This window comes from Anser brachyrhynchus (assembly GCF_964034855.1).
Source record: "Anser brachyrhynchus genome assembly, chromosome: 2".
Lineage (NCBI taxonomy): Eukaryota > Metazoa > Chordata > Aves > Anseriformes > Anatidae > Anser > Anser brachyrhynchus.
The window spans coordinates 6,209,127-6,237,039 of NC_137695.1; the positions used below are offsets into that span (position 1 = coordinate 6,209,127).

Consider the following 27,913-nt stretch of genomic DNA (forward strand, 5'->3'; position numbering starts at 1 on the left):
GGTACACTGGCATTTGGCACACCCTATTTTAGTAGTACAAAGGGAAGCACTGCCCATGCAAACTGCATTACTTGCACATTCTCCACCTCAACAGGATCTCAAAGCTCTCATCTGAAGGCTAGCATGCCTGCTAAATTCTTACATCCACCCACATCACAAGATCATCTTCCAGGGATTTCATTAAGGCACTGCAATTACTTCAGCCATTCCTTTACTTGAAACTTGAAAGTACTTTAAGGTCCTCTGTAGTACAAGGCCTAAGTAGCAATGGTACAAGCTCTAAATTTCCGTAAATGATCCAATATACAAAACAACTTTACACTATTTTAACTAAAGCCTTTTATTCTGTACAACTGTGAAACATCATTTATCCTTCTGGCATTGCAGACTCCTCTGTCAATCTTTACTGAAACTGCAGTTTTGGGATGGTTAGGGGGGGGAAAAAAAGTTACAACCTTGGCTGATTTTAAACAGAATTATTGGGAGCAATTACAATGTATACAACAGGACAGCAAGACAACAAGAAAAAAAGTCTTGAAAGGAAGCACAGACCTTTGCTATTAATAAATACAAGTCAGGACAATTCATCAATAAAAGTTACAGTTCTGTTTAACCATTTAATTTACAAACACCACTAAAAATGTGCAGATAGCACAACTGCATTTGACTGAGCATACACAGAACTAGGCCTTAAAAACTGAAACTGACTCCTTCAAAAGATGGATAAGAGGCTAGCTTAGTTCTGAACCACATCTTTTGTTTAAGCAATGAGCTTGTTTAGCTAAGGTTAAGAGTGCAGAAGGTAATGATTTGATTATTTTTCAAATAAAATACAATGAAAAATATTTAATTTTTTGTTTAACCAATATAATCCCAGTAATATAATCTATTGGGACTTTCTTTAGGCCTCAACCTAAATCTTGATAGCAAGACACAGGAAGGGCAAGAGCATATGTCTCCTGAAGAAACTCAAATATTATACTGCCCTTGGAAGGCACTTGTGCTTCTGCTTCAGAAAGTCATTTTTATATAATTTCTTTATGACGATTTGTAATTTCTTCTGGCTACAAATGGTTTTCTGGGACAGTCCCACATTTTCCCACCAAAAGCTGAAATGCCTTCCCCCCCCCCCCAATAAGTTAAACTCTATAAAAGACTATTATGAGTCTATGACAGCCACAGATTTTCAGAAATAGCAGTGAAAAAAAAAAGATTTGCATACATCTACAACAAAAGAAGAACTGCATATAAAACTTTTGAAAAAAAGAGTAAGTATTTTTATATCATGAGTATGAAATCTGCTGTGAATTTTCTGAAGTTTGACATCAAACACATGAAGTTATTTTCAGAATGGTCTGAAGTTTTAACAAAATGTCACATAGTTTTGGAGCAAAGTTACCAAAAATTAGACCACTGTGTCCTTAAAACACACATTGCAGGAACTAGTTTTATATATATATATTTTAAAAAAAATCTCTTTAGGTTGCTGCAAAGCATGTTCACTATTATGATGCACAGCATCATTGGACTGACCCTGCTACAACATTTATCTAGTGTTCTTATTCTGCATGTCAATAGCTCTCTAAAGCAACACTTGAATCACAGTATTAACACAAGTCTAATGTTACCCCTTCAATTGCAATTAAATGGCCCGATTCTTTCAAGTATGCAATACCTATTTTCTGTTCCTTTTCTTTTCCAAATGTCTTTAAATGATAGAAATGTTTTAGTAACCTGTGAGAGATCACTGTAGGTACTTTATGAACGGAATGTATTAAAATACCTGGTGTGCAGTTCTGAGTTATATTGCGAACACAGCTACTAATATGGCCAAAATGGTTTCATATCAAACATGAGCCAATGAGAATATAATGTTCTGGAAAAAAAACAAAAAAAGAAAAAGCAAAAAGGAGGAAGCAAAAGTCTGCACTGGATTATCATCCATTCTCTGTACACCTCACACAATACGAACCACTCAGGGACTTCCCATCTCATTGGCTGAGACTAGGACAGACTTTAGTTTAAATCATATAGACTTTTTTCCTCTATATTACAGATCTATTAGTCACTTCAATTAAATGTATACTTTCCGTCCATACTGAGTCATTAGAAGTCTCATCTACCTTAGGGGTTCAGTGGGCTTCTATAGTACTACTCTTGGAACCAGCACAGTATGGTCAAGTAAATGAGCAACCATTTGTGTCCACCACTCCCCTCACGTTGATTTCTGGCGATAATGAAGCGTCAGGTCACCGCCACTCTTCCAAATGAAGTGCTTTACAGTTCGAAGGTCCATATTCGGATCCAAAACCTGAATAGAAAGAATTCATCTTTTATTCCACAAATTGTGCGTTTTAATCCACAATCTGCTATGCTGTCAGAAATTCAAGGATAAAACACTCTGGCTGGGCAAAACACTCCTATGGGTGAATGGCATCAAAGATCAACCATGCAAAGGCTCAGATTTTTCAACTACTGAGTAAATCTCTTGCATTACAGAAAGGTTTTACCAACATAATTTCATTAACGACCACCTCCTCAATATTTAACCTTCATGCAAGCAGCTGACAGGAACAATTCCTTGATTAGAATTTTGAACCGGATGATTTTCAGAGCTCATATTGAGAAAGCTGCCAATCATTACCTTTATATATTGCTTTTTATTCAAGTCTGCTTATACATGTCAATGCTCACCACGCCTCGCACTCAGTGAGTGTATTCCACAAACAACTGCATTAGAAATAGGTGGTGTAGCCTCTGGTAGAGTTACAGAGTCCAGAGTCACTATTCAGCCCTCCTACACCACTGAAAAAGTAAACCCATCCCAGAAACAGCAAAGTTTGGTCTCACTTTCTGCAACTGCAGCTTTGTGGCTTTTTTTTTTTTCCCCCAGTTACTATACTTACTAAGCAATCCATGATTTTGGACAAGTTTTAAACACTGCTAGAAATGTATAATTAGAAAAATTAAAAAAGTGGTATAAAGGTTCAAAAAATCAACACTTTATTTATTTATAGAAGAGTGAAGTCCAAATAGGAGGACTCATCTGTTCAGTATAAAGTTTGCAGTATTATTCAAATAAATATAACATACATATATATACACACCACAGAGAACTGTGCTATCGGACTAAGAGCTACTTAAGAACCCTATGAAATAGTGTTAAGTACAGTTGTTGAATATGAGTAAGTGATCTTATAAAGGTTGGTTTTATTCACAGGCTAAAATGCTTGGGTAACTTACCTGGTCCTGGCACAGAAGTTCAATTTTCTCCTCTGCTAGCACAGCAATGTCCTCCTCTTTTTCTTGTTCTCCTGCTTTTTCATTATTGGAAGAGCTAGTTGTCTGAGACTCATTATCCAAGTTTATGATTTTCTCATAGACATGTTCCATCACTTTTCTCACCTGAAGCATATCACTTGCCGACAGTCGGTCTCTATGTAAATTAAGCAAAAGTTGGTAGAATAATCTTGAGTAAACTACTACTTATTTGCACAATACCCTACCTGTAGCAAACTATGCAAGTACACAAGATAATTTAATGTTACTCCTACTACAATATGAAGAGTTTATCAGGATCATCCAGAATACCATGAAGCTGAAGATTCCAAAGATTCACCCAGAGGGACTCAGAAAAGCCATAAGATATTCAAAAGACTAAATTAAAACCAAACTTTAGATGAAGAGCATTGTACGCAACCTTCATTCTTTCAATAGAGAAGGGATTAACAAGAAGATAAAAAGGATATGGAACAAGAAAAGAGGTAAAATAGACTATGCTGTTCTCCTTACTACGCAGCAAAAGGGAATTTTAAAGCAACAAGCGGCAGTTTTTCCACAAAGCACACAAAGTCTATGGAACTGCTCTTTCACAAATCGTCTCTGATGTATAGAATTCATCAAGACTTAAAGAGGACCTGGACATTTATGAACAATACCCAGAATTGTTGCAAATAAACAGTAGGCATACTGTCCACAACACTGGACATGTTTGAGGATCTGCACTGATTTCTAACCTACACAGTCCCCAGTTGCAGCTAATGTGATGGACAGACTATCTCACATTCCCTGTCAGGTTTTGTATCTTCTCCTTTTAAAAATCTATTATTCATCACTCTTACAAAGAGGAAACATAACTGAATATAAAACTGTGGTTCTGGACATTGTAACAACCAGCAAGTTCCTCTGCTTTCTGATGAAATACCACAAACACCACAAAAAGACACCAAGTTAAATTACAGTGTTTGGTTTTTGGAGACTTCTTAGCATCAACTTAAGCAACTGTCAGTTGAAACCGAAATAACCCTTATTTTCTTTCAAATATTCTGATACAACTGAATGCTTCAGTGCATTGGTGATTAAATGACTGGAAACATTTTTCTACAAGTTCAACCACAGTAAGATTCTATTTAAACTTTTTTTGACCTTCCATTTTTTTTTTCCACTTTTGAGAGTCAAATATGCATTATTACTTACTTTTTTAGAGTTTTTGCCCCTGAAGATGAATGAGGTTGGAGGTAGAAGGGAATCTTATTGAATTTGGGCATATTTTTCTAGAAGGAAGCAATTTGAAAAGTGTTAAATTTAGGATGAACTATTATCGGCTCCTATTTCTACCAGTTGGTATGTAAAGTACATTCAGATCCTAATTATCAAAACCCAAGAGAGTCTTAATAAACATAACCACCACAGACAACTTGCAAATTACTCATGCTCCCGAGATGCTCCAGTTTAGATGATGTACGTACTATATCTAGCTTTTGAATATGAATTATTGTTCATTTCAAAGGCAATTAGATAGTATGAAAAGACTGCAGCAATGTGAAAACTACTTTCTCTTCCTGAGCTCCACACTTGGAAAGGATACCTACTATGCACAGTGCTGTGAGTTTCTTTTCTAAGATTTCTGTTAAAAGGACATGAACAAAAATCTTAACTGGACATATCAAAAAATAACACGTATCAAAGGTTCTTGAATATAGTCCTTGAGACCACTTATTTTAAAATGCAGTATGTGAAGAACACAGCAAAAAAAATATCACTTCAGATTGAGTTCAGATAAAAATTTTGTAGTTGGCCTTTAAGCAAACAAACAAAATCAACAACAACAAGAAAAAAATCAAAATCTATACATGGGATACTTACATCCACAGTGATGTCAATTACCCATTGTGGCACGGTTTCATTAAGAAGCATAGATTCAGTTTCACCACCTGAATCCCGACATAATAACCTAAGACACAGAAAAGCTTTATGAATGAAAGAGTTAAGCTTTAGGAAAAGAGTAATTGCAATGTGCATTAAAAAAAGTCTCAAAGCCATAACACCATGTAACTTACAACTACCATACAACTTTTAACATTGTGAAACCTACCCCACACCTTGTTGATGTCCACCAACATACGTGAGTTAGAACAATGCAAGAACTATCATTAACAGCTGCTTATTTTCTCTGCCAAGAGCATGTCTTGAATGTACAGTACAGCATGGATACAAGTATTATATTTTGACAACATTTCTGCTTGCACAAAGGAAATGTTTGGCCACTTAATTTACACTTTTGAGTCTCTATACCTGAACAAAGTGCGTCCTCCAGCCTCACCAAAAATAACTGGTGTATGTGGTGGCACTTGAAAATATCCATTTCCTTTCTGGACTCTGTTCTCCTGCTCACCATTCACTGCTGGAAAAAAAAAGTCAACAGTAAGACTGCATTAGGCATTAAAACTGGGTATGCACAGACCAGAAGGTGTCTTCTCCACCTACAGTTAATGAATTTAGTAAATGAAACAAAATCACAAGCTTCATAAAAGCAAGAAAATGCCCATTTCCAACACGTAGCAAGTATATCTAAACAAACTCTAGAAAGTGATGAGATTTTCCCCTACACTGACAGTACAGAACGCAAAGATGTTAGCTTTGCCCTTCTACCTGGATTTGCCAAATGTCAAAATAGGGTACTAGTAAAGTTCAAACGCATACTTTCTTGAAGTTATTGTATTCTAAATTCATTTTTTAGATAGTTTTAGCAGTATGGTCTTCAAAAAATGAAGAACCTGATTCTACATCCATGCAAGATTCCAAAAAAAACCCCACCCCCCAAAAACAGCATTATTTTTGAAGAGCACAGTTTTTTGTCATTCAGGCGTCTTGAAACACAAGATAGAAGTATTTAGATTTATTCCTTCCACTTGAGAAAAATCAACTCGATTGCATTTCAGCATGTAATTACTGCATTTGAACATTATGTTGAATTCAAGCAACATAAAAAAAATTAAATGGCTCAGGCTCATGAGAGGAACAAATACTTAGCATTCTTACAAGCAAAATGTAGTGAAAGAAATATCAAAAAAATCATCAAGCAAAGAACTCAAAAAAGAAATTTATTACATATTAGGACAGATGAATATAATACTCAAACTAGAAGCAAGAGAAAAATTCTATAGTTTGAAAGATTTCTTCTCAACATTTCTGTTAACAACAGGTAACAATAACACATGAAGTTCTCATCTCCTTTTTTTACTTTTGAAAAAGAAAATGAAGACTCCGATTCTGTAGTGAATGTTCTGAACATTCCACTAATTCACAACTATTCGCAGAAATAAGTAGTGTAAGTGTCCCAATAATACAAAAGCCTGAGAATTACACTTCTGTCTGACTCTCAAGCTGTGAACTGCCAACATGCAAAAGTATCAGAATCAGCAACATTTTCCAGAAAAGTCTGCCAAGTGCTGTCACCCTGCTCAGAGATCACTTTTGAAAGAAAAAAGTAGGTAACTCTTGGCATAATCTTTGTCACAAAATGGCAAGATATTGCTGAACTTACAGTTTTCTTAATTGCATTATCTGCAGAAAGTAATTTCTTAATTGCCATTCAAAGAAAAGACTTTTAGTCAACTCTGACCTGGGTTGAACATATTTCAAAATAATTCATGAAATGTAGGACTTCTACAGTCCCTCTCATTCTGCTAAACTCAGCCACTATCTTGCATTTTACTTGCCTGATTAGACTTCGCATTATTACCTAAAAGAACACTTTTTTTTATAGACTTACCCCATCACTGTAATATTCACTGAATGCATTTTTTTCCAAAAACTATTTCTTTTATTTTATATTGCTCATAATGCCTGAAAGCAAATTGGAGTTATGTCAAGAGAGTACTGACTAATGTTGAATAAATGAATCACTGCTCTTTGCTCTCATTATCTAGATTGCTTCTTTTCCTTTTCCAAGTTGAGCCTTGCTTTTGCCACTAATTGTTTTTCATCAAGGCATCATGTTTCTGTAACTTCAGAACCTTACTTTTTTTTTTCTTAAGATTAGAATTCTTAATATTTTTGCTGACACTTAGACAAGAATAAACTACTCAGCATGTTTTGGTGAAAAACAACTTTAAAAGCAATAAGCAGCATTAAAGGCTACAATTCATATACAGACAACTGTAAGATAGCAAATCAAGCTGTATCTGTTAAAGAAACAGACAAAAATATATGAATAAATACTGAAAGAGGAAAACATAAAAAATACTAACCATGATTTATTTCATTTTCTTCTTCATCCATTGGGTTGATGTGTGTTCTAGGCCAATACTCCAGAAGCGCTTGTAGCAGAAGCCCTCCAAGGTTTACTGTCAAGACACAGTTAGGAAAAACTTCAGTTATGTAAGATGTTATGACACCAGTGTTTTTTTACATTTCATAGAATCACAGAATCATTAAGGTTGGAAGAGACGTCCAAGCTCATCTGGTCCAACCATCCCCCTCCCATCAATGTCACCACTAAACCATATCCCTAAGCACCACGTCCAACCTCTCCTTGAACACCCCCAGGGACGGTCACGCCACCACCTCCCCAGGCAACCTGTCCCAATGCCTGACTGCTCTTTCTGAGAAGAAATGTCTCCTCATTTCCAACCTCAACCTCCCCTGGTGCAGCTTGAGGCCATTCCCTCTAGTCCTACCACTAGTTACCTGTGAAAAGAGGCTGACCCTATTTGATCCACAGACAAGAACTTTCCCAAAAGTTTGAGTAGTTCTGTTCCCCCAAAAAAACTATTTATATGAACAGATACCACAAACTCAAAACTGGATGCTACAGTCTTTCAGAAAAAGCTGGTTTTTCAAAAAGACTCAAGTTTCTGAAATGCTACTGCTGGATCACTCACATGCTATAGCATTCTCTAGTTTCAGTAATAGCTCTAAGTTGAGAAATATTACTTTTACCCTTTGCTTTCTGGAGGCCTAAAACCAAGTTAAATAGAAAAAACTGAACAATTGAAATATTTCAGAAAAAAATAACATTTTTATTGGAGAATTCTCTGCAGAATTTAGTCTAAAGAAAACATACCTAAAAACCAACCAACAACTTATCTGACACTGGAATATTTTGTAACAAATACTGGAATTCATTCTGCTTTTTTTGTTTCTATAAAGCACTAATACTAGTAAAAACGTACATTTTGGATCAGAACCATCTGGACTGCTAAATCCAGCATCCTTTGCTGAAACCCAGGCCGCAAAGCAGTCACTTTCATCCAAAGTAATTGTCAGCATCTGTTGGAAGAAGACCATCAGCAAGAAGAACACAGTAACTGTTTTGTATAAAACAAGTCTACAAGTTTACTGAATGAACAGCTGAGAATACAAAGCTAAAAATTTATAACTCATATTGGAGCATTTAAACTGATAATAACACAACAAAAAAAAGGTTATAGAGGACTGTTAAGGACTGAGGTAAGATTTGCTGATTTGCTTCAAAGTAAATCAAACCCATCAGATAAACTGTTCTTCAAACAGCAAAATAAAAGCATACAAAATTATATTAATTATGACAGCAGAGCAATAGACTTAGGAGTTGTAGCTCACCCCTGTTTTCAAGTCTACTGAGAACCAGTTTGGCACATACACCATTTTAAATCTCTTCTTAATTTCTTCTTCAAAATCTACTTTCCCAAGGTCTTCAACTTTACATGCCTGTACAACAAAACAAACACATAAGTTTAAGTTCTGTGTTGAGTTACATAAACCCTTAAAAACTTTTACTTAACTTTCACATACACTCAACATGATTACAACAATTATGATTTCTCCATAATAACGTAGTGTAGAAATACACAAGTTAAAGTTTCAAATTTTTCTCCAAAAATTGAAAAATAGTTCATGTGGAATGTGATGATTTTTTTCTGAGGTAATGGCATCAAGCCAGTAGAGAAGGATAAAAAAAGAAAAAGTTACAGGAAGACTGGAGGATGTAGTGAGAAGTAACAAACTCCCACTTTTCTTCCAGTTTCCTGGATAGATAGTCGCAGATTTAGAATGCAGTGAATCCTGAACAGAAGACACCACCTTCATTTGCTGAATACCCCATCTCTACAGTGAGTGTGTATGCAGATATGTCTAAGAGATGCTTCTGAAAACCCTACCAACAAAAACAGAAAATAATTGAATGATTAACATTAGAATCTAACTTTGCTACTAATACTGTTCTCAAACATATAACAACTGTAAATGAAAATTAAGAAAAGCTATTCACTTTTCTACAAGTCTTCTAGAACATTTTTAGCACAAATCTACATTCACTAACCTCATTCCCTTCTTTTTCATTTCAGTCAGCAAGAACTCAGTAAGACAGCTGAGTATGCTTTATTACTGAATCTTGTTTGGAGCACACAGGATTTTGCAAGAGAAGAAACTGCTGACCATCTCACTGATCTGAGGCTCCAGTCCTCTTTGCACTGTTTTTCCTCTCCTCTGACCAATCGTTGGATATAAGGAGATAAACTAGGGACAGACATCACGTCTCTCTCATCCCACAGAAGTGAGTGGCATTAGGGAAGAGTCATGCTTCCTCCTGCTAGCTTTCTGTCCAGTCCTGCACTCCTGCCTGCTATCTAGCCAACAGTGGAAGTGGTAAATTCAAACTCCCAGAATAATCCACTGACTACTAATCAGCACAGTCTCTTGGGATCTGTGGATTCATAGCAGACTTAGGACCTGAAGCACAGGTTTCCTTTTTGCAGGGTAAGCGTTCTTATACTACTACATACAGCATTGGGCAGACATGTCCAAGGCCTCTTTGAGCCCTCTTCAAAAGAAAATCCAATCAAAACATACATTACTGAATTAGGTGACTATTTTCAGGACAGAATTCAAGGGTCTGACTTTGAAGTGAATGAAGATGTTACTACCCAACCTCACATGATACAAAGATGCTCCTAAGATGCAGGAAAGCTCACAAATGCTGCCTCCCATTAAAAAAAGAAAAAAAAAAGGCAACCATACGAAAATTATTTTTTCTACCACAGCAATCTCCCACACTAAAAAAATTAATTTTTTTTTCAAAAAACACAAAGTATTTATTCATCCGACAGCAAATGTTTAATCCAGAATTATGCACTTACCTTCAACACATCCCAGTACGCCACGTTATTATTTGTGTCTTTGGTTAATATGTGTCTCTTGTCATTAAGAATGTGGCATTGAATAATACTAGCACCCCCTATCAAACAAACAAGAATTAAGGTCACTACTGTAGTTGTTTCTTTATATAATTTTACATTAAATTAAACTGTATAACACAGCATATGTGACTGTTCTTTGGTTTCACTATTTTATATAAGCATCACCAATGTGTAAACTCTATTTTAATCATAACTAAGTTTACATAAATGTTAATCATATTGTCTTTCTATTTCTTGTGGTTTTGACTGAGGTAAAGTTAATTTTCTTCATACAGGCTCATATGATGCTGTGTTTTGGATTTTTGACGAAAACAGTGGTGATAACCCACTGAAGTTTTTAGTTGTTGAAGAGCAGTTGCAGAACACTGCAGAGAGAGTCATTGCAGAGCAGTCCTTACACAGAGTCGAGGTCTTTTCAGAAATCATGTACCAAAAAATTGTGCCAGTCTTAAAGATCTATCATTTCTGCTAACGATACCAGATTTTATAAGCATCCTAGAAAACTGCTGTTTACCTTTTATAACTTGATCAGGCTGTGTGCATAGTGGTGGTATAGGATTGGTACAATCATTATCATAGTCTCCAGATGCCCTAAAATTGTGAATTCCCTTCAAAGTCTAAAGAAAGAAAGAAAATCATGACGCATTCATAATAGTCTAAAAACTTTGCTCTTATCTGTGACTAACAACTGCCAGTTCATGCTGCTATTCAGATGTTAATTATCTATTGCAGGATAAGATACTTTATTCAGGAAAGCAGCATAAATAGATAGCAAAGAAAGTAATTCAAAGCTTGACGTCTTTTGGTCAACTTGAGTATTAACATTTTATTATTTTTAAAGAAAACTTACAGATCATAGCAAGTCACAATTCAATTGCAAGCAACAGACCAACAGATCCCAAACCAAGACTGCAAATTCCACAACTACTTTACTGAATTAATAGTGTAAAATATATCACTTACCCATTTATTCACAGAAGATTTAGTTGTTGCAACCCAAAGTGCTGGAGGAGGATCAGCTGATCTATCAAGTTCCATCTAAATAATGAAACCATAGATGCTTTCAGCCATGCTTAACTTAATTTTACTCTGTGTACACATACAGCTTATATACTGGCTTTCCTTGTGAATATATTCTGTTGGCTTAGAATATAAGCAATATGTGTATGTATATATATATATATATATCTACACACACACACAGCTTATATACTGGTTTCTACTTCAATCACACACTTTTTACACATACACATTCCAATGTCATGTCATCTAGAGTTACAGACAATAAAATGTTTCCAATCTGCACTCTCTTCAAAAGCAGTCTTCTCAAAAGACTCACTTGAGCACGCAGTTTTCTCCAGTTAAGATAAAATTCTGTTTCAGTATTCAAAAAATCCCTTGATCAATCTTCCTACTGGTTCCCATGATTATGCACAATATTCTAATACAGTCCTGTCCATATAAAGTACTTCTAAGAAACATCCATATTTATCTAAAGCCTTGACAATGCTGTCTTTGTTTCTTAAAACTGTACTAAAGCCTAGTAAAAACAACTTCTCATGTTTGAAGTATATTCAATTTCAGGAATATCTGAATTTATGTATTTTAGGTAGCAGCTAGGCATTTCTTCAGACAATTAAGTTTCATATGTAATTTAGGAGACAAAGTCAATATATTGGAGATGTGATATGCTAAACACTTGTTACTCAGGTAAGAATGTGCAATACAGATTCTGTTAACAATATATACCTGAAGCCACTGTTTCATTACACAACATGCAATATAATTGCATGTTTTACTAAACTCATTGTCCAAGCTAGTGATTTAAAGCCTTTCTAGCACAGCAAATTTCAAGTTGTTCCTCAAATGTGTATTAAATATTTGAAATATAGTTTAAAGTTAATCCGTGAGACTTCAAACTGTTGCAAAAAAGAAAATCTAACACATGCATCAGAAGACACAGCTAAAGATTTATACCAGGCCTAATATTCTATTTCCTAACACAAACGTTTGATGATTTAACTTTTCTTTTTAAACCAAAACTTCCATCAAAATATTCTCTTTAGAAGAACTTGTTTGCTTTGTAACAGAAAGAATACTAGAATATTTAAAAATCTACAGGTTTTTCTTATAATCCAAAATTCCAAGATTTCCAATTCTAGCCAACAATTAGAAATAGTTACACGTTCTGGAGGGTGGACTGGTCAGCCTCAAAAAGAGAATGCTCAGGGACGATCTCAATGTGTATAAATACCTCAAGAGAGAGCACAAAGAGAACAGAGCCAGGCTCTCCTCAGGGGTGCCCAGTGCCATGACAAGCGGCAATGGGCAGAAACTGAAAAACGAGAGATTTCCTCTGAACATCAGGATTTATTTATTTATTATTTTACTGTGAGGGTGACCAAGCACTGGAACAGGTTGCCCAGGGAGGTTGTGGAGTCTCCCCTCCTTGGAGATTTCAAAAGCTGTCTGGAATTGGTCCCAGGCAACCGGCTCTACGTGGTCCTGCTTGAGCGGGGGGGGTTGGACAAGATGATCTCCCAGAGGTGCCTTCTAAGCTCAACCAGTCTGTGCTTCTGTGAAGCAAAATCAGTTACCTTAAGAACTGGTGCCTTTTCTTCACAGATAAGCACACGAATATCAGGATTTCGTAAATCTGTACAATAAATCTTCCTGTCTCTTCCTCCTGAATAAACATGAGTGAAGGCTTCATTGACCTGCAGAGCCCAAACACCTTCATCATGGACTCGATATGTGGCTATACATCTCTGCTGCCCAAGGGACCACAGACGGATAGTCCCATCGGAACTGCCTGAAAGACACTGAGCAACAATCATTGTACTTAAATCAAGCAAGTATTTCAGTATTTTTTTTTCTCTTCCATAAAGAGCTTTCACAATTCTTTTTTTTTTCTCCAGTAAGATCATGCTAAATGAAGACTGGCAGCTAACAAATCTAGTCACAGTTTCCAGACATTTTCTATCAACCACCACCCCGTACCTAGATGGACCTCATCCATCCACTGACAACCCTTAATCACTCAATCTCTTTAAAATTCTTGTTAGGCTATCTCCTGTAGCCTACGAAATAAAATAGTTACCGTACTGAAAAAGCTAATGACATTTCTGTGTTCTGTTAAATGCCTTTGCCTCAAATAAAAGCACATACCTGGGTGCCATCTCTGTTCAACAACAAAGCTTTCACATTGTCCGTGTGCCCTTTGAGTTTCATTAGTTTAGCACAAGTTCTTGGATCCCACACCCTTAGAACCTGCATAGACACAGGATAACTGCATTAACATTCTTTTCACCAATGCATTTCCTCTACAGAAAATAATGTCTTTCTGAACAAACTGACCCTTATTCTCAACATGCACACATCCATCACCAAAAGCATATTTCATTAGAACAGGATATACATGACTAGATCTTATGCACCTCTAATAATCAGATGTGATTTTCTTCCCTTGTTTGTAATTGCATTTGTTCTGGCTTTTTCTGTCATCTTCTTGAGACATTAAGGAATGGAAATGACTGGAAGCAAGATAGTGTGATGTGGGGGAAAGAAGAAAAAGATTCTGAGAATCCTCTCAGATGTTTGGCTGGTATTTTCATTTTCATATTGACTTGGAAGAAAAATTCTCTCAAGATCAGATTAGGAAAAAAATTATTAGGGAGAACTTCAGGGTATTTTACCTTTCAATAAAACAAAAAGTATGGTCTCTCTCTTGCAAACACTTTACTTCATTATCCCATTTCATTTCCCACCACTGCAAGTTGCTGTACAATCTCCTTCTTACATGTGGCACATGCTTCAGTTTGCATAATCATCTGAGTATAATCATCTAATATGCCCCCAAAATCAGAGCTCTTATGGTGAAATTTAATGATCCTTGATATAGAGAGGTCTAGAGTCAGATGATGTATTAAAGCTATGCAGATAACTTACACATTTTTATACTGAGGCAGGTATTTGTATCCTACACTTCAACTTTTGCTTAGAAAACAACAAAAAGTGTCTATCTTCTCTATTTAAAACACAAAAGCTGCCACAGACGTGAAACTCAAAATGAATAAAGTTGTCTCTTTTCTTTACATTAAAACATGAACTGATGCAGAACATGCCTTAACAAATTTTTGCTTACCTTTTCAGTGGACCCTGATACAATAACTGTTCCCATCTGATTCATTGCAAGGCTGTAGATCGAGTCTTTGTTCCCACTCAGGGAAGAAGCTATTTCAAAATAAAAAGTTAACATTTTCAATTTTATTGCTGTCATTTAAAAACATATTCAGTCAAAAATGCTACCTTTTTCAGACCCGAATGCAATTTGACCTATGAAAATACTGCCACCCTACCCCATATATGGGGATCCTTCAAAAAAAAAGACTGTACACAGCATAATCCTACAAAAGCACCACCATGATTATCGATCTAGCGTAATATAAAAACACAGTAACCCCTCCGATTTATGGTAACTACAATTCTGGTGTCTTTTTGGCACAACAATTCAGTGCAGGGTGCTATTGCTGTTTCCAACTACTTCATTAGAGAATAGTACGTCTAAGTGATCTCATAATAACTTAGTGTTTGGATTAATGTACAGAAATTTTTCCAAGCCAAGCAACAGTAAAATTCTACATTATAAATTAAAGACTGTTCTCTGAGTTCAGTGGAGATGCATTAGTAAACTTTCACTGTAGCGCTGAATCATGTTACTTGGGCACGGACACTACCGTTTCGTTTGGGAAAACCCTATGGAAACTCTTTAGCATCACAACTACCTGTAAAGGACTGCAGTAATTATCAGAGCTCACAAATTCTGTACCATCTAGCATAGCCTAGCTTTGGACAGATTAAAGTATCAACCCTCAACTGAGACAAGCACGGTCAAAGCAGATGAAAATCTATTCGGAGAGCAGCATGAGGCATTTCAGCAAGCTTCAAAGACTCAAAACCATATCACTGGTATACCAAAAAGCCTACAACAGCACCAAACTATACCATCAGCAAAAACGTGACATTTTATATAGTAATTTATGCACGTCATGGAAGTAAGTTTTTAACACGCTATTTGCGACCTGTATCATAAACATTTTGTCAGGGAAAGAATTGTGCAGCTTTACTTCAGGGTTCTCTTTATCGTTACCTATAGCTATCTAAACGTGAACTTTCAAATGAAATCTATTACATGTGGTCAAAATAGGTAATAGTCTTCAAGTGTTCCCAGAGAATAGTTGAACGTAAAAAGCAGCACTAAAAACCTTTGAAGGTTAGCACACTGTCCAACAACCATACAATCTATAAGAGGCTTTAAATCTGCCTCTAGAGAGTTATAACAGGCAGGAGAGCATCAGGAACAGAAGAAAGAATCCGAAGTGCTCAAAAACAAAATCCATGTGGGACAAAAAGCAATGCCTGATTCCTCCCTGTTCTGGAAAGAACTACCTCTCAAAAGCAAAATCTCTCCCTCTAATTTAAATTATGGTTATCCTGATTTGAGACACACTCTATAAAATGAAGTTTCCTTTTAATGTTGGCTTGTGTACATTGCTTCCCTATAATCAGAAAATTAAGGAATCAGGAAATTAAACCACAAATACAATCTTCACTTAGACTTTGTGGAAATCACTTGTGTTTGAAAGGACTGAGGAAAACCAGCTTATCTAGGACATACACAGTGTTCTTCCCAACAGAAGCACTCTTAGTTGGCAGAGCTGTACTTAGAGAAAAACCACCTCCCGCCTCCTTCTCTTCCCTCTCCCTAATGAAGCACTACTGCTCTACCTCCAGAAATGCTAATTTATTTCTGCCATCTCAGAAGTAATGCCTCTACTTCGTTTTCATCTTGTGCTCAAAACAGCACTCCCTGTCTCCCAATTATGATTCACCTGGATCACTGGGGTTCTGTATCACTGTAGCAGTGTTTAAGAAACCCATTTTTTCCCCCACAACCAAGTTTTCTTACTAACAGGCAAATAAATTCTTTCTTCATAAACTCCCTGTTCAACCAGAAGATAGAACGTTTTAACGTTATCAGCAACGTTTGGTGATAAAACACTTCTACTCTTAGTGACAGCAGACATCTGGGGAATAATACGTATATCTGTTTGGTTATGTGCAGTCATGTGTCATCCTACTACTACTTGGCAGTCCAAAATACCTCACTAGAAGTCCTCTCTCTCCTGAAGACTGCACAGATGTGTCAGCGTAAGGCTATACCTGAATTAAGAGTCCTGTAGACAGAAAAAAATGTAAAACTGACAGTTCTGCCCACCAGATGCACCTTTCATTTTTAAAGCTAACAGACCCTGAAACATAACATTCCTTTCAGAAACAGATAAAACCATAATTCAAAAGAAAACCACACCAAAGCAATGAGATGCGTGCTTCTTATTTACATAATCACATACTTTTCCTGAAATTTCTTAATTTGCCTGTTGTGCCAATTCCAAATTTTAGCTTTGCAGACTTCTGTTTTTTCCTTTGAGTTATTCCTAACCTATGAATGAGTAGGCAAGTGGTCTTATTTAGGGAATTTAAGTGTAGCAGTGTGGCAAGATAAGGGCTTTGCCAACGCATGCAGCTGAAACTCAGCTAATGTTTGATACATGTTTGAACAACAAACATAAAATGAAAGAGATCACTCACTTGGAACAGCATTTTTCCAAACAACCTACAGGCAGCAAAGCACATAATTGTCAAACTAGATCCCTTACCACAAAACAGAAATTCTGCAAGAGCCAATGCAAAGCAGGATGCTGACGACCCAGACTTGTGTTACTCATTCAAGCAACTTACTATAACTGAACTTCAAGACAGGTGCTATGCTTCCCAGAAGAGAAACTTAACCAGCTCTATGCTGACTATTCCAAAAAAGTGGTGTTGAAACTGCTCTCTGGGGAAAAAAATCTCATTTTACTGCAATGTCTTTACTGGGATAGAGAAGAAGGATCAGAGCATTCTTAAAAGAAGAAGATGAAATTAAAGATTAACCCTGATGGAAAAATCTACCAACATTTTCCCCTTGCCTTCTAATATTTAACTAGCGATTAGATCTCACTACTCCACTATCCCTGCATGTAACCAGTGCTTAGTGTTACTTCAACACCACCCACAACTGCAGGAATTTATATCTAAATATATATAGTAACTTTATTCTTCTGACAGATGCATTTGATAAATTTATCAAGTTCTGCTTTAGGTGCTGCGCTGTATTTGTTGCAGCATCTAAACAAATACACAGAATACATTACAGAAATTTTCCCTCAAGATATTTCTCAGTATTTTTTGTGTATATTATAATTTGTTTTAGTCAAGGAGCAAAATGCTTGTCAAGTTAAAGCTCTATTAAGTTTCAATGAACAGCAGCTCATTACATTTCGAGAAAACGTTCAAAGAGACCTGTCTTCTATTCCGAATACCATGACTGGTGGTTGCTGTAGATTTTCAGCTATTACAGAATGCAACAAATGGGCTGAGTACACACTAAAAAAAAAAATCAAAGATTCCTGCACTTTTTTTTTTTAACATACACACAGAAACTGGTATATATAGTCTTAAAATGACCACACAATTATGCTACTCAAAGTACATTGCATTTGCCTCCCCTCCCTAGGTACCTACTTGTGACAGTGTTATTTGAGGCAGTCAGTGCTGTTAGAGTATTTACATCCCAGAGGAATATCTGTCTGTCCAGCCCAGCAGATGCTACCAGTTCTTTATCTTTTGCATATGCTAAGGCTTTCACATAATCCTACAACAAAGTATAACAACGTGAGTCAACAATATTATCCATTTGAAGTCTATATCATAATATTTAAAAGACTGTCAGTAAAATAGAGTAGTTGCAGATAATGTTTTTCACCTTATGCGTCCTTAGTGTTGACATGCAAAATCCCTTATGTGCATTCCACACTTTAACAGTAGTATCTGAAGAAGCAGATATCACTGTATTGGAAAGAATAAAGAGTAAACTTCAAAGGCTTATTACGTTAGAAAATGTCTGCACTATTCTTTAATTTTCTTTTCAAATGATTTAATGAAAATTGAAATGTGTATATGGGATTAATTTAAACACATGCTTATATTATTTTTAGTAAATTTACAATACATCACAGAAATTTTACATGCTAAGACAAGATGTAAAACCACAGAAGCAGTGGATAAAGTTTTATATATAATTTCTGAGTATTTAGTTTTTAAATATTTTAATACTTACATGTTTTACCATTGCAGCACAGTACAATATCATTTACCCAATCTGTGTGATGTTCCATAGATGCTATATAAGGGTCTTGCTAGAAATATAAAAAAAAAAGTTCATAAGATCTCTTCATGAATGGAAAAGCTAACACAACTATCAGATCCTGCTGTGACATTTTCAACCTTCAAATGGATTGAAAGTTCCCTAACTGAATTTGCTTGAAGTTACTGTTCCAGGTTTTGTTTTGTTTTTCAATGTAAGATATCAAAGTGGTTTTCAGTGGAATTCCTACACATTTTAAACTCTCAGTCCTACCTCATATATAATTTCACCTTAAAGTGTCTGGTTTTGTATCCTGTATGTACAGGAAAACTTATAATCAAAACAGCAGGGCCTGCCAAGCTAGTTATTTCTGCATTTACGGGATCAGACTTGTTCTGTTGCAAAGAGAAACAGAACAACCAAAACACAATACAAGATCTCTCAAGATCTCTCCAAGTCATGAACTTTAGGAAGCTTTATCTTCTGCGTCTTTCACATGGAAGCCCTAATTTCCAGTAATCCATTCAGGTTCGTAACACTCACCTTTTGTTCAGTTGGACCCATAGGAGGGGACCAACCAACTGGAGAGCAGCTTGGCAGAAAAAGACTGTGAGTCCTTGTGGACACCTCTTTGAACATGAACATTGAAGCGTGTGACCTTCTGCAAAGAAGGCTAATGGTGTCCTTGGCTGTAATAGCCAAAGTATCACCAGCAGATGGAGGGAAGTAATCCTTCCCCTCTACTCAGCTCTGGTGAGGCCATCCCGAGAGCACTGTGCCCAGTTCGGGGCTCCCCAGTGCAAGAGAGACATGGACGTACTCAAGAGAGTCCATCAAAAGGCTACAAAGATGAGTAGCCTCATTTCTGAGGAAAGGCTGAGAGAGCCAGGAGTGTTCAGCATATGTTTAGTGCAACATTTTAGTAAGTTTTCTTTAGTTAGAAGATCAAATGCAATGGTGAAAGAAAGTGGAACCAACAGAATCTGATCAATGGTTCCTCTTCTTCTTCGAAGTAAAGATAACAATAAAGGGGAGGTGATGACTGAAGGTCACCTCAAAATAAGAGAATATAGCAAACAATCCATTGAAAAGTTCATTCAAAATTAACATGATATGCGTAGTCCTAGGGATTGTTCTTCTGTCGTCTTTATCACTGGAAATGACAACATTCTGTATTTATCTCAGCTCTAACTAGTTGTTTGGCCCACGCATTGGTTTGTAAAATCCCACATATTTTGTTACAATATGAGTAATGTCAAAATGACTGGTAGTTAATTAAAAATATTGTTAAATATTGTTAATAAACAATAACAGGTGTATACCTGTAGGCAGCTTACTAGCATGATAACTCAAAAAAAAAGGGGAGATTTAACACTGATAAATTCTCTTGGCTTACCTTGTGCTGGTTGACACTCCATATCCTTATAATAGAGTCTCGGCCTGCTGTGAAGAGTCTATTTAATGCTGGATCCAGCTGAAGTGCATTTACCCCATTACGGTTATATTTCTCCACCTCATCTCTAATCACATAGGAGACCTAAAATACATTTACACAAATCTGATTATGGTATTAAGATATTGACTTGGCCACAAAATGCTACCATCTAATTTCATTTTTGTAAGGTTCTCAGATAGAAAATACGAAGAGCTTTAAAAGCATTTAATGAGTCTGTCAGTTCGAGTTACCATCACTCTTGGTCATTCCCCCCACACACACCTGAAAATGGGGAAGAATCATAAAGATATTAGCAGTCACAGATATGGAGCCCAAAGGATTATTTAAGTATTTTAACTCAGAGAATTCTTAGTTCATTTCCCTGCTCTGCACAGATATGCTGGGTGATCCCAGAAAACACAATGAGTTCATGTCTCATATTCTAAGCAGGTTTCATAGCTTCCAAAGCTGAGATGACAGTGTTTTCCAGACTCACAGGGGAGAGGATACAAGCACTGAGGATTGCACAGCACTGAAAAACTGCAGGTACAAATCCTAGCTATCCCAGATATCACTATTAGTAGTATTAAGATACTTTAAGAAGGACAATATTTTGACATCTGGTTTTTGTTTTTGTTTTTTTGTTGTTGTTCTTTTTTTAACTACCTCCTTTCTAATCTAATAAGCAGCATAAATATTTACTGTTCTTTCAACCAGAGGAATTATTCTTTCAGTTTCATTCTTTCTGAATTTCACAGCATTGAGTGCATAGGTAATTTCTTTGTTTTGTTTAGAAACACCAAATGGTGATTTGAGGAGACAAACTGCAAGGGCTACTGCACTCTCCACTATTACTGTGCAGTAAATGCAGTTATAAGGCATTGTAGACTCTTTAGAGCTCTCCCATTCACACTGTGCTGCCTCTCTTCTCATCACTTACACAGGATTTGCGTAGTGCTAGGAGGAAAGCCCTCACACTTGGAGAAAAGGAGGGGAAACCGACATCTATGCTTCTTCCCAGATTATATAAAACAGTCACATCGGGGTAAAGTTATAAACTCGTCAGAATCCAACCTGCCAGCAGCAAGAATCATTTGGATATATAGCTATCAGTGTTTTGAAAACGCTTTGAAGTAGTCGTCTTCAACCAGAGATCTGAAAGTAATTATTGGATCTAGAAGTCCAAAAACCGCATTATAGCAGTACAAAGAAAATGTTTTCCAGATTGTTCTCAATTATGCAAAATAAAACCAAGAAATTGAACAAAATTTTCAGTGGTCCACATCACTGAAGAAACATTGTACACCATCTCAGACTCTATACCACAAGGACTGACAGGTCCATTAGGTGAATGCGTCCTCAACTGAGTTCTCTCATCCCCACGCAGCACAGGAAGAAACCTGCTGTTTCTGACAACCATGCATCCAGTCCTGTTCTCTCTGTGCTAGAAACAGCTGCCAACAGCTCTATTGATCAACTGGAGAATCAGAATTAGGGCCTTGTGAATCCTTGTGCTGCAATACTCTCCCATCACTATTCCACAAGTCCATTTACTACACTTAATCTGTTGCGTTCTGATGCTCTTAAAAGCACTTCTGGCTCAGTCTTTGTTAGCCGCTTACAGTCCTTGCAGAGTCACAGCTCTTCCTCTCAATTTCAGATTGTCCTAACTTCGAACACTCTTGGATTCTCCCACCCATTCCAGATTCATCCATAATATTCTTGCCATCCATGCTCAAGTCTCCACCTACACAACTTTAGAGACATTACTGAGAGGACAGTCAAGCACACCTAATAGACTTCTGGTGAAACACTTCAAATACTTGGAGTGTTTTTTAGTGATGTATAGAGCAAGATGTTTGTGCTACTCCTCCCCTGGCCTTAATAATATGACAGCTATGTTGTTAAAAGACCCACACAGTCTGCTTGAATAAAAAAATGTTAGGAACAAAGTCAAGGTCTAGCACCACACAAAACGTAAACCAAAGGGATGGCCATCAAATTCACACTACTTTCAAACTATTTGAATAAAGGCAATGAAGACATTCAGTTAAAAACACTGAGCACGAGCAGATAAACACAAACTAATATTAGCTAGAAAGAACTCAGAACCTAAAGATCAGTAGATCAAATTTGATGTTCACTACTAGGGTGAAATCCTTCTGAAATGCACTGACGGAGTCCGGAGCAGCAGAGGTCCTTCAGCTGTTGCTCCTCCAAACAGCTAGCAGGACATTTTTTGACAAATCCCCAGTTCTTGGGTTTGTTCCTCTTGTGTCAATCATCTTCCAGATTTGTTATATTTTCAGGTATGAATCGAGAGTTCTCTCTTTATTCCGTTCATAAAGAAGACCGTCAAACTAGATCGGTCACCTGTATTGGGTTTACACAGCAAGGGTTTGGTAGCTGCAGGCTCAGTTCGGGAAGGACGGCATCCCGTGGGAGGGACCCCGCGTGGAGCAGGCGCAGAGAGGGACCGTGAGGGAGCGGCAGAGAAGGAGCATCAGGGACTGACCACAGCCCCCAGTCCCTGTGCTGCTCATGGGGAAGAAGGAGACGAGCGTGTATGAGGAGGAGGGTGGTTTTAGTTTGCCTTTAGCTTCTCACTGCTCTAGTCTGTTAGCAATAGGCAATACATTACATTAATCTCCCTACTTTGAGTCTGTTTTGCCCGTGATGGTAACTGGTGGGTGTTCTCCCTGTCCTTATCCCAACCCTTGAGCTCTTTCCATTGTATTTTCTCCCCTTTTTCCTTCGAGGAGAGGAAATGAGAGCAGCTGTGGTGGAGTTCAGCTGCCCAGCAGAGTAAAACCACCACATCACCCAAACTTTTTAAGGAGCTTTTTGCTCATAATAACATTACTTTCTTAATCTTCACTAACAGTGAAGAATGCTCATACAAATTAGATGTAGTAAAATAATTTTCACTTCCATCGGTAATGGAGTTTGCATAACTATTAAACTGCCATCCAGATGACCTTGAAACTGGCTGTTGGGTTAACTGGGTGTTGTTTTTCTGCTGTTTCAGACATGACAGGAAGACTGACAACAGTTTTCAACTACCAGCAGTAATGAAATACTCAACAGAATTTATTTAGTCTTTTTAATCACTTCCACGTGCCAACAACACACACAGTATACACATTGCTCAACAAAAAATAACCTCACAAGACATTTGCACGCCTGAAGCATCCAGGCTTGTATTCAAATAGTTAATTACATAATAACAAAATATATAATAGAAAGGGACAAAATAAGGCTTCCATAAAATCTGTCGAAAGGGTGCTGAAATGCTTCTCAAAACAGGGAAAATAAAGTGGATCAATAAAAATGACAACGTGATTTAAAAGACCCGACAGTTGTTTAAGACTGGTGGACAGCAGGCAAGTTCACTAAAACCTAGAGTTCACTAAGATGAACAGAGGAAGATTGCTGGTAATCCACACGGTTCTCCTTATAACCTTATTTTTGAGAAGAAAGGTCTGCTTTTATAAATTGGACTGCCACTGAGTATAGAAATAGAACAACTATTAGTAAATACAGTAACTATAAAATAAATATAAAGTAAATGTTCAAGCATACGTGCCCATGCACAAATATAAATGCAACAGGTTTCTGCTGTGGTAAAATTCAGCCCAACCCACAGGATACACAACTTTTCTGCCCCAGATGAGGTCCTGTATTGTATCTGCAGAGGGCTGTGAAGGTCACCAGGAAGTTGTGGCCACCACCACCTGGCAGAGACTTCAAACAGAGCCGACTGAGAGCACATTACTGCCTGGTTCACAAAGGCGGCTTCAAACCACAAAGATGATGATTGCGATACAGATTTAGTTGAGTTACTGCCATGATATTCCAGAAGGGGCAAGATGGGATATGAAATACTGTAATACTGACCAAGGCTTCTTACATTTATACTGCCATAGCATTTATACACTGCCATAACGAATAACAAGTTTTCACTGTGGTAGACACTGAAAGAAAACATTACAAGGTGATGGACCCTCGTTATAAACTATTTATGGGATCCAGTATCTTAAATGGATCAGGACTAAGCATTTCAATGACTACGAGGTCCGGAGATAAAAACCAGTGTCAACAGATACATTTCAGGACACAAGGCCAAGTGAGGTTCTTAGAGGACCTGTGATTAATCTCCTTCATGCGTGAGTATATCAACTAATCTGAAATCTTGCTACACTAGTTAAATTACGTGTTTCATAACAGATTTTCTTTATGGGTGGGTAAAATGTGCTTTTAAACATACCAGTACTCCATCACGGTGGAATAAGAAGCTAACAGGCAAGGTCTGATAGCATGTATTCCCTGCGTTTAAGTACAGGGAAAATTTCAGAGACAGATGCTAATGTGGACAATTAAAAAAATGGTATTTTTCTAAATCCCTGGAAGGATTCCACAACTACCATCAATTGCATTAGAAAGTGAGAGATAAAGCAGTCACACACCAAGAAAAATATCCATTTCTTTAGCATCTTGGTAGAGCAGATGATATTCCTCAAAATAAGTTTTTAAAACTAAGAACATATTGATATTTGAATTTTCACCAGAGGTTCCAAGCCCTAGATTAGAAGTAATGTATTAAAAAGTTCATCTTATCCTTCTACAATGAATCAACCTACTGGCTATTCATTTGCTTAAGAATTAGATATTATACATACACATATATAATCTAATAAATCGTAGTATACAAAATCTGTGCATTTTAGTAAATTCTACCAAAGAAAGATCAGTATCTGAAATATTTAGAAATATATTTTTTTTTCCTTTCACTACTTTCCACTGGCTGCCATGTAATATTAGTGCACGGATATGACAAAATCAGTGCAGAAAGTCTTCTCTGTACAGGACTTACTAATAAAAATATTTAAAATTGAGCCATAATAGTTTCATAACCAAGATACTGATCCAAGTCACATCCAAATTCCCCTGTTGCGTCAAGGGGTTTTGAACACATGGGCAAATTCATCCTGGCCAGGCAGCAGGTTTGGGAGAGCAGTTACAAAGCAGCCCCTCACGGGCAGCTGCTTTAAGCTACCTGCTGAAAAGTGGCTTCATCTTGAATTAATTCACAGCAACACACCTGAAAGCTACAGCACACAGCCAACTGCTTCTCATACAGTGGTGGCTGCTGCTCCCACACCCCTGCACCCTCATTCCCTCCTGAACTAAGGCGACCTTACCGCTGCAACCCTCATACATGCATAACCAAGCTTAAGCAGCACAAACAGCCTTCCACAGGCCATTTCCAACGCCCGACTGACATTTAAATAATTATACTTCTTACTTTTATTTATGCATGGAATTTATTTTGAGGCCTGAAACACCTAGTCTGATTAAACCCTTCTAAACATAAAATTACATGCAGAAGCATCCTAAACTGACGTTTTGGATGGTTCTGCTGACCAGTAGAACAGGTGCATCAAAGATAATAGTTCAGATTTCCATAAACTTTAACCAGTTCTCATGTCACGTAAGGAATCAGGTTCCTCCACGCCCGAGAGGTGTTTTTCTAAAAAGCGTCTTCCCCTAGCCTCATTGATTTGGAAGAAATCGCTCTCCCCCTGTCTCGCTTGATGTAGCAGCGCCCTGAACACTCAGCCATTGGGAAACAAAATAAACTGTTAATGGTTTTAACTTTCCTTCAGCATCTGATGGATACACGAGCCACTTAGAAATCTATTACGCGGCCAAAATTCTCTATCTAACCGAGTAAGTGAAATAATATGAGTGCAATAAAATACCTAGCTTCTACTCAAGGCTTTAGTTACATTATGTGCATATGTAAAGTTATTCTCTTTTGATTTAGACTTAATATGCACTGTCTGAAGCCCAGATCAGCAGAGCAGTACGTGAAGTAAAAAGCACCAAGTAACACAATGACAGCAGAAAAGAGGACATCATAAATCAGCACAGAAACACCCGTAAATACACATTTTTGAGCTAAACACTGTTTGGAAGAGGAGTGTAGCAGTAAACACAGAAACAACGTACTCTTTGATATATGCTGCTCTCAGGGAAATAATATTTCATAAAGAAATAGGGCTACATCAAAGAAATAACTAGTTATCATAAACCCCTCGCCTTAGGAAGTTCACCTGCAAGAACCTGTATATGGCACAGGCAATGAGATCAATAAAAGGGACATTAAATTTTGGATTCTTTGTATTTTAAACAATGTCAGCGGGCTTTTTTTTTTTTTGGAATACCAAGGGAATTTTTTATTCTTTACCTATCATCTGCTTTTCTTAACCACGAAAACCACTAAAAGCTAGAAAAGGTGTTTTGTCTCAAAGAGAAAAAGTGTTACAAATGACACCTTCGACCACTGAACTGACCTCTGTTTGGACGGATACTATTTCAGGTTTAATCAATATTTCTTTTGATTACAATGGATAGAAAGAGCTGAAACTTGCACTTGCTGTTAGAGGGAGGCAGCTTTACACATCGATAAAACCTTAAACCCTTCCCATATTGAGAAGCGTAAAACTATCTAAAGCGCTGGTAGCATCCCAGACAACAAGGAAACTAAAGTTAAGGACCACAACAAACACATTTTCATGACTTTTACTGTTAAAGAATGCTTACGGGGGAGCTGACAGGGGGCAGCTGAGCACCTCCCGCACCTGCCTCCCCCCTCCGAAGCAGCCACCCGCCCCTCCCCAGCACCGAGCCTCCCCCTTCCCCTCGGCATTTCAGCAGGCACAAGGAGCCGACGTTTGCAGGGCAGAGCCCCCAGCCCCTGCCCCTTGCCTCTTTCCCTCTCCCCACAGAGCGCAGCCGTCTCCACAGCCCCGGTGAGCCGCGCAGCCGCTGACCTGCGGGCCGCCCCCACCCCGCAGCCCCTGCCCGGAGCCCTCCTGCGGCAGCCGGGCCGAGCCCAGCCGAGCCGAGCCGTGCCGGGCCCAGCCCGGCCGCCCCGTGCCGCCGCGTGGCCCCACCTGCACTTTCCGCCGCCCCGCCGTGTTCTGCCGGTGATGCGCCGCCATCTTGCATGTTGACACTCTGACGTCATTTCCGAGGAGGGCGAGCCGGACCGGAAGCCCCTTTTCTTCCTCCCTCTCCCCAAGCCCGCGCGCGGAGGCGGGGCGGGGCGGGGCTTGCGGCTGAGGCGTTGCTAGGGAGACCGGCGGGGGGCGGGGTCAGGGGAAGGGGCGGGGCCAGGGCTCCCTTGCGCCATTTTGTGCCCGGAGTGGGCAACGTCCTTCCCTTCGTAAAACCACACGGTCACACAATCACACAGCCCTAGAATCATACAGTTACAGAATCACAGAATCATTAAGTTTGGAAAAGCCGTCCAAGGTCATCTGGTCCAACCATCCCCCTACCACCAATGTCACCACTAAACCATGTCCCCAAGCACCACGTCCAACCTCTCCTTGAACACCCCCAGGGACGGTGACGCCACCACCTCCCTGGGCAACCCGTCCCAATGCCTGACCGCTCTTTCTGAGGAGAAATGTCTCCTCATTTCCAACCTGAACCTCCCCTGGCACAACTTGAGGCCATTCCCTCTAGTCCTATCACTGGTTACCTGTGAGAAGAGGCCAACCCCCAGCTCCCCACACCTTCCTTTCAGGTAGCTGTAGAGAGCAATGAGGTCTCCCCTGAGCATCCTCTTCTCCAAATTAAACAACCCCAGTTTCCTCAGTCACTCCTCACAGGACTTGTGTTCCAGGCCTTTCATCAGCTTTGTAGCTCTTCTCTGGACACGCTTCAGGGCCGCCATGTCCTTCTTGTACTGAGGGGCCC

The 27,913-nt window shown here is 38.1% G+C and overlaps 1 protein-coding gene across 2 annotated transcripts; it reads right to left on the bottom strand.

Annotated features, from left to right (window-relative positions):
* Positions 1–324: 324 nt before the first annotated feature.
* Positions 325–27,211, bottom strand: WDR48 (WD repeat domain 48). 2 transcript variants are annotated; one of them, XM_080579078.1, is made up of 19 exons: positions 27,103–27,211; positions 20,105–20,245; positions 18,682–18,760; positions 18,328–18,410; positions 18,087–18,216; positions 14,605–14,693; positions 13,629–13,730; positions 13,058–13,282; positions 11,424–11,498; positions 10,975–11,077; positions 10,401–10,498; positions 8,866–8,973; positions 8,457–8,553; positions 7,533–7,628; positions 5,575–5,680; positions 5,146–5,233; positions 4,477–4,553; positions 3,244–3,436; positions 325–2,311 (listed from the first exon to the last, which is right to left on the bottom strand). In XM_080579078.1, the coding sequence occupies exons 1-19, from the start codon at positions 27,148–27,150 to the stop codon at positions 2,216–2,218; spliced, it is 2,034 nt and encodes a 677-aa protein (XP_080435204.1). In that variant the 5' UTR covers positions 27,151–27,211; the 3' UTR covers positions 325–2,215. The 2 variants fall into 2 exon arrangements, with proteins under 2 accessions (XP_080435204.1, XP_080435203.1); XM_080579077.1 differs by having other exon boundaries at positions 5,575–5,683.
* Between the last annotated feature and the right edge of the window lie 702 nt (positions 27,212–27,913).